General features: G+C 37.4%; 1 protein-coding gene across 1 annotated transcript in view; it reads left to right on the forward strand.

The window, feature by feature from the left end:
* The window catches only part of col13a1 (collagen, type XIII, alpha 1), a 137,718-nt gene that overhangs the window by 103,038 nt on the left and 20,629 nt on the right, over nucleotides 1–14,051 (forward strand). Inside the window, exons 32-34 of the mRNA XM_069885600.1 lie at nucleotides 4,777–4,839; nucleotides 6,869–6,904; nucleotides 11,470–11,505. Of these exons, the coding sequence (XP_069741701.1) occupies nucleotides 4,777–4,839; nucleotides 6,869–6,904; nucleotides 11,470–11,505 (135 nt within the window). The remainder of the gene's footprint in view (nucleotides 1–4,776; nucleotides 4,840–6,868; nucleotides 6,905–11,469; nucleotides 11,506–14,051) is intronic.

The raw sequence follows: 14,051 nt of genomic DNA on the forward strand, positions 1-14,051 counted from the left end.
GTGGTTCGGGTGCCTTCGTCAGGCGACCGACCTGTTGGTCCAAGACAAGGGGAGAGCGTACAAACTCCACACAGACAGCACCTGAACTCGGGTGAATGTGGAGCTGCGACCCCACATTCCACATCAGGACTGTGTGTAAGATTGGGAGCAGTGAGACGGAAGCTTATTTTGTTCCTGTGATTTAAGCCTTTCTTGGGGTGGGGGGGTCCTTCTCTGACCACTTGCCAAACAATTAACCTAATCAGATGTGGAGTTACCACAATACAACAGTTCTGAACCTTTTTCTTTCCACTCAAGTCCCTGTGCCATTGGTGCTCTGTGATTAGTAAGGGATTGCTTAAGGTGGTCTGTGGGTGGAAAGAAAAAGTTTGAAGATCACTGCTTTAATCATCCCTCATTGACTCGTCATGTGCACGGTTTCAGAACGCTAAAGGAAATGGGCCAATGACAATGAAAGAGTTTATCCAAAACTATTATTAAACATTTATTTTAATAAGAAAAAGTTTAACATTACATATGTTGAAAGAAGAGAAAACATGCAGATGTTGAAAATTTTCAATAAATATTTAGTTCGGCCCTCGACTTAGTCCAAGTTTTTAATTTTGGCCCTCCGTGAATTTGAGTTTGACACCCCTGATATAGACCAATATCTCTACTTAACTCAGATTATAAGATATTAGTGAAATTATTAGCAAACAGATTGCCCAATTGTGTACCAAAAATAGTAAAACAAGATCAAACTGGATTTATTAAGAAAAGGTGAACAGCGGATAATGTCTGTAAACTTATTCATCTAATTCATGCAGTTCAAGGAAATAAGAGACCAACAGTGGCTGTTGTTTTAGATGCAGAAAATTCCTTTGACAGAGTAGAGTGGAATTACTTATTTAAAGTATTACAGAGGTTCAATCTACCAGAAAAATATATAAATTGGATTAAAGCATTGTATAATGGACCATTGGTGAAGGTAACAGTAAATGGATATGTATCGAGCCAATTTAAATTAAATAGGTCAACTAGACAGGGATGTCCATTATCCCCCTCATTGTTCACCTTAGCAATAGAACCTTTGGCAGAGCTGATAAGAACAGAAAATAAAATAAAAGGAATAGAAATAAAGTTGAAGGAGTATAAAATCAGCTTATTTGCAGATGACATCACAGTATGCCTAACAGAACCATAGATATCAATAAAAGAATTACTTAAGAAATTGAAGAAATATGGAGAAATATCAGGGCACAAGATCAACGCAAATAAAAGTGAAGTGATGCCAATGAGTAACTCAGACTATACAGAATTTAAAAAGAATCACCATTTAAATGGCAAGCACAAGCAATCAGATACCTAGGGATCAGGTTAGATAATAACTTAAGTCACTTGTACAAACTAAATTACCAGCCACTAATAAAGAAATTGCAGGAAGACTGAGAACATTGGAAAGAATTACCGCTAACGTTGATAAGGAACGTAACCTGCATTGTAATGAACGTGTTTCCAAGGATACAATACTTATTTCAAACGTTACCAATTCCCTTAACAGAATTTATTTTTAATGAACTAAAGAGAATAATAACGAAATTCTTGTGGAAAGGGAGGAAACCAAGGGTAGCATTAGATAAATTAACAAGGTGGTTTGCAGTTACCAAACTTTAGAAATTATTATAGAACCGCACAATTAAGGTATTTATCAGATTTTTACCAGACAAGGGAAAAACCAAACTGAACTAAGATAAAACTAGATAAAATAGGGGAGAAGGTACCGGAACATATACTTTATAAGTGGGATGAAAAGCTGGTGCAATATAAAAGCTCACCAGTATTGCATCATTTACTTGATACATGGAAGAAGATCCACTTAGAAAAGAAAAAAAAGAATTACCAAATACCAAAATTATTATTGACGCAAAATCCACTAATCCCTTTTGCCATAGATAACCTTTCCTTTAGAGAATGGGAGAGAAAAGGAATCAAAAGAATAGAAAACTGTTTTTTGGAAAATAATTTATTAACATTTGAACAGTTGAAGTACAAATATGGAATAACTCATGGTACAATGTTTGCATATCATCAATTGAAAGCTTATTTAAAAGATCAATTGGGAAACAGATTGGGATTACCTGAAGGAAGCAGCTTTGAATATGTGATTACAGACACAATGATAATTAAAAGATTTATAACGAAAATGTACATTAAGCTGCAAGATAAGAAAAATGATGAAATAAACTATAAACCTAAACAGAAGTGGGAAAAGGATTTAAATATAAAGATAAAAAATGAAGTATGGGAAAAGTTATGTTCTGGAACTATGAAGAATACAATAAACACAAGGTTATGCATGATACAGTATAATTGGTCACTCCTCAAAAATTAAAAGAATGGGATTCAACATTATCGGATAGATGTTTTTGCTGCATGAAGGAAATGGGAACAACATTACATGCAATTTAGACATATACGAAAGTGAATATGTTTTGGGAGAATTAAATCAGATATTAAATAAAATCACAAAAAAAAAGCATACCAAAAAGTCCAGAAATCTTTCTTTTAAGTAACATAAAAAGTAAAGAATTAGACCTCAAATTGGATAAAGTCCAAAAAAAATTCATTATTATAGCCTTAGCAATAGCAAAAATGTGTATAATGTCAACTTGGAAATTGGAAGAGAGCATGAGAATACAGCAATGGTACATGGCAATGAATAAATGTATTCCATTGGAAAAAAATAACATATAATGTTAAAAAATAAAGTCACATTGAACAAATTTGGGAACCATACATGGAACATAACAGAGAGAGCTTGCCTTGGACCTCCAACCCCTAAAATGATAAGAAGACAAAACAACTAGAGTCAGTGTGTATCAAATAGATGACACATTTTTCTTGATTATTTTCCTTTGTGCAAAGATATTGTTTTATGGTTTTATTGTATTGTATATGTTGAATATTTATGGGTTTTGGAGGGGGTGGGAAGAGGGGAGGGAGGGAAAGAGGGAGAAAATGCCACTGTGTAAATTTAATGAGAAATGTTTGTACATATTTTGGTTTTATGGTTCACAATGTGAAAAATAAAAAAATTATAAAAAAAGAAACAAACTTTTTTAATGGAAAGTTTACAGCCATGCATTGACTTACGTCCAGGTTAAATTCTGGAAGTGGGTCGCAAATAGATTTGGTCATCAGTCAAATTATACTGTACAACATAAGAAATCATAACACATATGTATATTTACTTAAACCTCTATATTGTACATACATATGTCTAAGTACCATAGTTAATAAAATGTAAATACTGTACAGTACCTATAAAACTATACTATACATACACAGGTAATAACAATTTGTATTAAGCTCTTATGGTGACCTCCAACGTATCTGCGATCATACGTTACTCGATCGTGCGTAAGTTGAGGTATGGCTGTATTTCGCAGAGTCGGATCATACATGTTGATAACGTGTATAGATTTCTTCATGTGCATTGTTTTGAAACAAGCAACATGCTAAAATGATAGACATTACAGTACTAGAGGAAGCCATTCATCCCATCATGTTCTTGCTGACTCCATAGATTGACCCAGTCTGTCCTATTCCCCTACTGCTCCCATAACTCTACAAGTGTATTTACCACAAATACCAATCTAATTTCCATTTGGAATGACTGATGTCTCAATTACCAATATCCTTCTTGGCAGCGGATTCCAAGACATCATCAGCCCTTCTTCAACTTCCCTTTATATCTCTCCCCAAACCCTTGAATTATGACTTCTATTCCTTGTGCTATCTGAAAATTGGAGCAGTATTTCTTTGTATTCCTTCTTTCAACTTATTTTCATCCAATACCACCTATCAAATCTCCCCTTAGCTTCCTCTGCTCCAAGGAAAGCAGCCATTGTTCCACCAACTGAACTATGCAGCTGAAATCTAATTTCCATCAAACAACTTCTAATTCCATCTGCATTCTTGCTAGGATCTCAATGCCCCATCTGAAATGTGGTTTTGAATTCTTTTGCCAAAATAAAACATTAATTGGCCTATTAGAGTGTGTTACATTGTAACTGATTGAAATGTTCTTTATTTTAAATTGTTTTTCTGATCTGTTCTGTCAGGGACCTCATGGTTTTCCAGGGACAAAAGTAACTTTAATTATTCTAAACCTTATTTGACAATAGTGGGCTTTGCAGGATGGAAGAGATTGCCTGGTGCGCTTGTCTTCAGTGGGATTAAGTTCAGTAGGATTAAGGAATAATGTCAGTTCTTTCCCCATCTAAATGCATTAATAGAAGAGAATAGAAAATACATTTGATCTTTCACCTCCCATATTTATTGTGAAAAGGATTCAGGGGAAAAACAAATCTAAAAGATTCAAAGAACAAGCAGTTCAGCTTGAAGCAGTGTTTGTTATCTCCTGAATGGCAACTTTTTGGGGGCCGAAATCCCCAAGACTTTATTGTCCTCACCAATTCAATTCTTTGTGCACTTCCATTTGATATATTATTGTAGTTTTTAAAATTCTCTTTTGGAAGACCAGTGATAAATCTTATAACAGAAAGATTATAATTATTACCTTGCATATTTTTGTCAGAATATTAAATAATGAATAACTTTTGCCAGTATTCCTTTTCATTATTAGTATTTAGATTTAAAAGTTGTTTTACAAAATGAGTGTGCATGAAAATGTTACTTTTAACTTTATTTCTGTAAGTTTGATACATTAGCATCTGTTTGATGCAGATATGGCATTGTAAAAAACAATACACTGCAATTTTCTTATTGATGTAGGGCGATCCTGGATCAGAAGGTCCCAAAGGTGATAGAGGCGATCGAGGTCCTTTGGGACTGCCTGTAAGTTCTATTTTCTGTAACTGCTATCAATTTGAACTTCTAACATGTATCTGCCACTTTGGGATTTCTGGGCATGAGAGTGTAATTAACAGTCTTCAAATCAGATTAACTCTTAGGCAGCTAATCTTAAAGAAACTATCTAATGATAACTTGTGTGTAACTGCACATTAGACTCATGTTTTTGAAACTAAAAGGGATACCAGTTGGATATTTGTTGTTTTGTCTGTGCAATCAAGTGGCTAGATCCAGTGATAAACATCTGCTCACCCAGTTTAAAGCTCCACTTTAACTCTCTCTCTCGTCTGGAGGGAAATCAAACTGATCCATTTTATTCTGCAGAAACCTACCATTCTTTGACCAATCAGAAAAAATTGATGACATATCCGTTTCACTCATGTTCTGCATCGATGTGAAGGAAGTAAAATAAAACATGGATCATGTCACACTTTATACGAGAGAGAATAGAGCTTTTGAGTTTTGGGGAGAAGGAAGGGAATAGTGATAAAATAAGGACTTCAAGGGGGGAAACTAATACAATGCAAGACTGAGGAAAAGAGTCAACAACCAGCTCCTGGTCTCTCTTCCAAAGTTTGCTTTGAAGCTTTTGACATAACTGCAGGCTGATCAGTATCTGTCAGCACAAATCAAAACAAATCCGGGGCACATGGGCCAAGATTACCACAGAGAAAGGACCTGTGATTTTAAACCTGCATCGTCTTTGTCCCTTGGGTCTTCAGCAGTGCGGCTGACGATCCTTTGATCAGTTCCTCTAATATTCTCACATTGATTTAAATGGCTTAACCTCTAAAAAGAGATGATGAAGATGAATTGAAAGTCTCAAGAACAAATCAAGGCTGAGGCATGAAATCCTGGAACATTTAATAACACAAAACTTATTTTGAATTCCATTATTTCACAAATTTAAGGATGAAAGAGCTTTCAAAATAAAATTGTTCGTATCCATCAATAACAAAGATACCCATGAATCCATCCTTCAAGTCTCCTCTAAACTTAAGTCCAGTTACCGTCAATGTGAAAAGATGAGGAAAGGAGTAATCTCCTTGTCTCATTTCCAGTCAGTCTTTTACATTAACTGTACTTTCTTCTTCAGTTCTCCCATATTAGTCAATTCCTTTAGTATTCAGAAAACTATTGAACAAACTCTTGAATATATCGAGCATCCACTGCCTGCTGAATAAAGTCAGGTCTGCACATCTCAGGTTTGAGTGTCTGGCTCTTACCCTGGACATTATAATTCAAGATTATGGTAAAATAAAACCGTGTTACAGTGTTCAGTGTCAAGCTTACTCAAAATTTCTTAGTGGGATCAAAGTGCACCCTTCCAGAAAATACAGTCCTATTCAACTCTATTTATAACATCAATCTACAGAGAAGGTCTTTCATAACACAGGCAGGTGTTTAAAGTCACCGTTGAAGTAGCTAAACAATTCATGTGAATAGACTTTATTGAAAGTTGCTATTGCAAAATGTGTGTGAAGACCCTAATGTTAAAATAACTTCTTTACTCTTGCATTAGATTTTTCACTATCCACTGTGTAATGGATAGAAAATCGTGCTGTATTACCAAAAATGGCACATTTATTATTGATCCAATGTAATGTACATGTATCATAATTCACTTTCAATCACATGGCGTGCTGTTTGTACTCACTCTTTGCTAATTGTGAAGATTTGGCATTCAGGTTTCTTTCATCTCATAACTGTACTAGTATCAGGAGTTTCCTGCTCTGACACAATTGTAAAGCAGGCAACTCTGGGTAATTATGATGGTAATTTTATTGCCATTCTCACAATGAAAGAAATTTATAAAAATCATAACATTGAATTATTTAATCATACAATTTGTGCTTCTAAAAGCTTTTTTTTTTGTGTGCTGACATATGTCAAGTCTTCATTGCTTGTGTCATCACCTTTCAGTGAGTTATGCCAACACATTGTCCCTTTTCACTGCTACATTCATTTCTTCCCCACTGTTCTTTCCACCTTTAACACTTCATACACCATCCAGGGTGCTTCTGGCTTAGATGGACAGCCTGGGCCACTGGTGAGTTCTGTATGTCCATTCTCCTCGATAGTTTGTGCCTGCTGCACTGCTGTTGGACTGCTTTGTGAATTTAACATCGCTGGAATCCATGCCTGTACAGTGGACCGTTACCATTGTAAATGAAGCATGAGAAATATGTCAGTGCATGCGAATGCTTAATTAACCTCTTGGTTTATCATTCGAATTAGGAACTGCTTAAGTAATGTGACTGTTCAATGGCTACAAATATTGCAGCCACAGTGTTGTAATTCTGGTAAATTAACAAATGTAGGAGGTAAAAATACAAAGCCGTTTTAAAGTCTGTTTAAACAAAATGAGTTTTACTGAACTGAACACAATTTTGGTTATATGTTTGATGTTATCAATTGTCCTACATTTTCATATACCAAAGCAATCTGTGGTTTTCAGGAAATCTATTCTGTCTTAGTAGGTCTGAAGCATTCAGTGTTGATGTGTAACCTTGGCCTGTGATCTTACTGAGTTATACTGACCAAAGTGGACCCTTCAAATCAGAGACTAACAAATCCCCATGCTGCACAGTTTCTCAAATCATTGGGATGAAATTCCAGTTCAATGTACTCAAGGGGGTAAAGTAGGCATGGCTTATTTTATACCATTACCCATGCCAAATTTTGCTCCCATTGAGATTCTCAAATGTCATCTGTGGAATTCCATTGCTAAGGTGAGCTACTGAGTTACAGTTTTTATCCACAACATACAGTAGCATAAATCCAGATTAGTTGAGTCACATTTTTAATGACATCCTCAGTGTGACAGAATGCACCCTTGGAGGTAAACTTTGCTAAAGTGTAGATCTTGCCAGAGCAAATGACATCCCACCTCCCATCGATTGATATTTCCTTCAAGAACAAGACTTGACATCCTGGAACACTGATATTCCCTGGAAATAGTGCCTTTCTCTTTGTATTTTCAGCACCACATGGAGCTCCTCAATTCAATAGTTTCTACCTAAGCAGGATTGTTGCAAGGTCAATGGTCATTGAGCAGGAGACTTTGTGTCCCCCACCAGCAGAGACCACTCCCATAAAGTGATAGGATGCAAGTACCTTCCCATGAAAGTTTGGTTCTGGAGACTCAAGTCCAGTGCCCGGGTGAGCAGCTGGAAGAGTTATGCTGATTCTGAAAGCAGCGGAGTGTATCGATATGATAAATTGCACATTAGTAAATTAGGGTCATTTCTTTGGCAGAGCATTTGCTAACCTGTAAAGGCAGATAGACCCTCCTGTTGAACTACCCTTCCTTACAATTGCTAGATTTTAATACTGGATACAGCTGATATTTTCAATTGATACAACTGTTCTTGGTAAAATAAGATATTTGTGGACTCAGTGATGTTCATTTTTAATATAGCAAAACAACTCACCACGTAATGTGGGGCTGAATTGCTTTTCATATGTCTCGACCAATCTTCTCTTGAAGGCTTGCATTTTTTAAAGGGTCATCAGCCTATCACTGCTGAGATCATTCTTCAAAATGTAAAAGAATGAACCATTTTGAGCTCTTGAGTGAAGTCCAGCAGATATTGTCAATCTTCCGTATTGGAGACTGACCTGGTCCCTTTTTTGTCCTTATCAATCCAGAGTCTGGTAATAGATGTTCTCTGTTCATTTGGCATTTAAAAGCCTTCCTCATCCCTTGGAGATCTCAGCTTCAGAATATCTGGGCATTATTTCACCAGTATTGCATCAGCAGGGCAAATATTTGTTCTTGGCTCTATATGCTAATCTGCGTATTAGTAGCACTGAATTACTGAAGCCACAATGGATTGCAGGTGCTGGAATCTGGAGCAAAGAAAAATCTTTTGGAGGAAATCAGGAGGTTAAGCAGTATCAGTAGGAGAAAAAGAATTGTTTATGTTTCAAGTCTCAGCCCTTCATCAAGACTGAAGTCAGGTGACCAGTTTCTGTACTCCTCTATCTTCCATCAGGAAGTCTTTGTTCTCTGCTTCTTCCTGAACTGATGATCCAACCAGTTTCCCTCCACCAACACACTCATCTCCCTGCGAGAACTTGTTCTCACCCTGAATAGCATCTTTTCAAGATTCAATTTATTGTCATGTAATAAAAAGTGTCATATGACACAAAATGGCCTTTTGTCTGCTATAAGGCAGACAAATTTGCCATCGGCAGAATTTGCCTAAAGTGCCGCGTACGGTCAGAGAAAGGGAAGCAAAAGAGAGTCCCCTCCAGAGTCACCAAATATGCGTGGATTCACTTCCAGTACTTCTGCAGCCACACAGAGTTTAGTCCAAACCATCAGCAGCTCAAGCTCCAGATCCAAACCTCCAATAAGATAAGGAACTCCTCAGCACCCTCAGTCAGTTTCAAGCAGTCTCCAGCAATCTGCATCCTGGTGTGTGTCCCTTAATTGCAGTCTCTAGCAGCCTCAACCTGCATGGGTTCCTCACCTTGAGTCACCCACACCCCGCTGCCTGTGTAGGTCCTTCAGCCACAGAACCCCTCAATGGTCCACTACCATTGTCACTGTCCTGTGGGTTGTCTCCTCTGCTTCTCCTTCTCCCCATTTTCTGATGCCTTGTGCCAGTCCTCCGTTTCCCTGGAGTCTGCAACCCCTCATGGCTGCTGCCGATCATAAGCACTGCCATCTTGGACACAGGCATCATGAGATTTTTAATAAAACTACCATCAGCTCCTTTAACAGGCCATTCAAAGCCTGTACAGAGCTGATGGCAGTCAGACTGGGCGGTTGGACCCCTCAAGAGCGTTGTGTCTCTGCTTCCCGCTTACCAAGGGTCCAGACCATTACAGCAGCTCTGTTTATTTTTGAACCTCTTCCTACAAATCAAAAATGTAGCCGCAGGCGCTCGCATATGTAGACCTGCCCTTTTTTTAAACCTCTGTTGAATTGTCATTTTTCCAAACTTACCCCTGTACCACCACCAAATCTTCCTCTGTTGCATCAACAACTCCATTGGTGCTGCATCCTTCACCCATACTGAACTTGTACATCTTATAAACTTTTCTACTTTCTTCTACTCTGATTCTCAAATTTACTTGGACAATTTCTGACACTTCTCTCCCCTTTCCAGATCTCCCTGTCTCCATCTCAGGAGACGTACTATCTGTTGTCAATTCTACAAATGCATTGCTCAGTCTTGATGAAGGGTCCAACCCAAAACATCAATAGTTCTTTTCTTCCCACTGATGCTCCTTGGCCTGCTGAGTTCCTCCAATAGATTGCTTTTTTCTGAAATTACTGAAACAATTTACAATGCACTTATACTGCTGTATATAATTCATGAGCAAAGCCAATTACCTAACCTTTGCATTGCATTGTGAATTGTCCCCTAAAAGTTGTAACATTTTCTCCTATGAATCCCACAGTGGAAGAAGATCAACAAAAACTGCAGATGAAAATCTGAAATAGAAAATTCCTGGAAACTCTCCATCTGTGGAAACTCTCCATCTGTGGATAGAGTAGCCATATTAATATTTCACATTGGAGACCCATCATCAAAAAATGAGTTTCTGTTCTCTTTCCACAAATGGAAATGGGCGGCAGGTTAGTGTGGTTAAGGCAATGCTGTTACAGCGCCAGTGACCCGGATTCAAATCCAGCACTGTCTGTAAAGTGTTTGATTATTCTCCCCATGGATTTTCCCAAGTCCTCCCGTTTCATACCAAAATGTACGAGATTGTAGCTTAATTGGGCTTCGGCCTTCTAAATAAAATTGAAATTCAAAATGCTACCTGACCTGGAGTTAGAAGAGACTGGAGATGCTGAGATCTGAGGCCTTTTCCCCACACATGCTACTTGACCTGCTGAGTTCTTCCAGCAGATTTTTGTTTGCTACCTGTTCTGCTGAGTGTTTCCAGTATTTTGATCTTTATTTCTGATGGTAATCATAAAAAAACAGCAGGAATCTAAGCAAACTCATTAATGTCCACATGCCCATGGTGCCAGCATTAGAGACTTTTATTGCATCTATGAATCAAATCCCTGTCACAAAGTTACCAATAATACACAGGGGACCATCTTATTTTTCCCCACATAAAAGAAGGCCATGCAGACAACATTTCCACCCATGTAAATCTCAAATGGCCAATGTTTTCATCCTAATGTCTGTACTCTCTTTTTATTAATTCACCTATACTAAGAAAAGATGCATTAGATGGTATTGGTGTTTTGATGTAGAATAGAATGTGCCACAAAATGATAGTGGCCTGGTCACTATTTATAATTTCACTTGTTTAGCCACATAGAAGACACAAGATGAAGCAAATAAAATTGGAAGGCTGATTTAACTCAAGGCACTGCCTCCATTTAAATGTTAACCTCATCCAATTCATTCCACTGGTGGAAACCCAGGCTTGTGTCACCAACAGAAATGCCCCAGTCCTACTAAGAGAGTGCTGCTTAATATTCTTGAGGCTGAGCAACTGGTTCGTGTACTATTCTCTTAATGATCTAAGCGCCCTGCCGCTCTAATGCTGGGCCTTTTTTTGTTAATGGTAATGTTGCTGGGAAACAGGAGTAGGTAGTGTGTTGTTCTTAAATATATAAATATATTCATTTCTATGTAGGGTGTACCAGGGCCTGCAGGACCAAAAGGAGAAAGGGTAAGAGTGAGACGAAATGTGGGTCAATGGGCTGAGGCAATGTTAATTGCAAACTTCCATGGATGCTATTATAGAGTAGTAAATGGTCAACTGTAAATGCTTATGGCCAATATTTTAATTCCAAGTGATATATGCAAATTGTTGGTATATATTGTGACCTCACAACTTGTGAGGAATTACAGTAGATGGGAATGAAGCTAGAAATTATTGTAATGAATATATTTCACTTTATGATATAGTGATTATTTGCCTGGTGCATGCATTACCGAACAAATGAGTAGTACTATGTGGTGCAAGATTAGAGATAAGCGGTAAAAAAAATTCAATGAAAGAACAAAGCATGCGTCAAATTTGGGGAGGTTGTAATTAATTTCCTGCGGGCATCTTCATAGCTGAGAATGTTTCTTTGTTGGAATGTGAGATCTTCTATCTCTTGTTTGAGATTTACAGCACATTTTGTGTGTTTACTTCATGAAGTTATTGAATTCCTGAATAGAAAAGGAAGAGGAGAGAGTTCATGCTGCATGTGTGTGTCTCTCTCTCTTTCTCTGTTTCTTTTTCTTCTTTTCTCTATCTTTTATCTTTCCCACTTCTCTCCCTTACCCTCTTTTCTATCTCATTTTCTTCCTCTATCACTCTCTCCCCAACTCTTCTCTTCCATTCTATCTCATTTTCTTTCTCTATCACTCTCTCCCCAACTCTTCTCTTCCCTGCTCTTTCCTCAATACACTCTCTCCATGAGATCACTTTTTATTCTGCCTTCACTCCACCTCGCTTTTTCTTTCACTCCAAACCACTTTTTTTTTATCATTCCTATATTCCCATTCTCCACTCTCCATTCTTTCACTTTTTTCAGGATGGTCCCTCTTTCTTCTGCTCAATCTCTCCTCTCCCATCATCCTTTATTATCTTTATTCTTTCATTTGGTATTTAGCTCAATCTTTATTCCTCCTTTCACACAGTTATTCATTATAACTCCCATTCTGACTGATTTTCGACCCGGGTGAGTTAGTGGTTCTGCTGACCAGCTGATACCTGTAATGCCCCATTCAGTTGACATTCATTATCCTTGTGGTCTTTAAATCTTTTTTTTTAATGTCTGTACAAAACAATTCTTTGCAATAAGTTTTATTACTCTTTGGGTCAATACTTACACTGGGACACTCTATCCTCTGAGATTCTCACACTCATGGAAACATCTCAACATCTACCATGTTATGCCACTGTTTGATCTTGATATCCGGCACCTATGGGGATTGGTGGATGCCGGATAAGTGAATTTGCTGGTTACTTGAATTCCAGATAATACAGATTTTACTGTATAATTCAATAAGATCACCCCTTACCCTTCAAAGAATGCAGATCCGTCTTTTTTTGTCCCTTTGTAATACAATAACACAAAATTTCCCTTGGAATTGCATTTCCTTAAACAAACGTAAGATATTTTTAATAAATTTATTTGCACAATCACAAATGTACATTTATACATCACTGTGATAAGGCCTCCAAAATAAAACCAAATGGTTTGTTTCCTTTATCAATAAATGTTAAAGGCTACACCCATATAGTGATAGAACCCAATTGTAAATCGCTGAAATTGATATTTTGGAAAGTCTACCATTTATCAGTTTAATTGCCCTTGCACCTAAACTACAGTTCAAGAATAAAAGAGAGAAAATCGCCTTTGTGGTTTGTACATTTTGGTGGTGCAACAACATATTCTGAAAATCTTCAAGATATTGTAGAAACTCAGTTTATGCTCAATACAATTTGAACTTCCGTTTCCATGGTATTTGTCGTGTCTGTAGACTCTGTGTTGAAGCCTCCTTTGAAGAAGACCGCAGAGCCCACCTCACTGACAAAAGGCAAAGGAGGAAAAACCCAACACCCAACCCCAACCAACCAATTTTCCCTTGCAACCGCTGCAATCGTGTCTGCCTGTCCCGCATCGGACTGGTCAGCCACAAACGAGCCTGCAGCTGACGTGGACTTTTTTACCCCCTCCATAAATCTTCGTCCGCGAAGCCAAGCCAAAGAAAGAAGAAGACTCTGTGTTACAGTGTTACAAGCAAAAAGAGAATTCTCTATTGAATTCTCATCTTGGTACCAATGATAGAGGACACAATTATTTTATAATGGTATTCCCATGCAAACATTAATCAATCACTTTAAATTATGTAGAAATGTAAATTTATATCATCAGTTGACTGTTTAAGTTACATTGCAGGTAATGAATTTATTCAGTCACATTGTTCACTGAACTCGTCTCTGGCAACCATACTGATGTCTCTGAACTGCAAACCCTAGGGATTAATAATTCTAGAGGGATAATTTTCAATATGAGTCCCATAAACATCAGGTCTCGTATCCTGTTCTGCAAATGCAACTCAATATAATTGTCTTTATAACTTGAATACATTATATAATGTATTCTGGTCACTATCTTCCTCATATCACATGGATATACCAAAGAGTCCATATAAAATTTATTTCCGAATCCAATAACTCTCTTCATTAACAACAGAAAATACCAATTATACATGGCC

Source organism: Narcine bancroftii, chromosome 6, assembly GCF_036971445.1.
Source record: "Narcine bancroftii isolate sNarBan1 chromosome 6, sNarBan1.hap1, whole genome shotgun sequence".
In the NCBI taxonomy this organism is placed as follows: Eukaryota; Metazoa; Chordata; class Chondrichthyes; order Torpediniformes; family Narcinidae; genus Narcine; species Narcine bancroftii.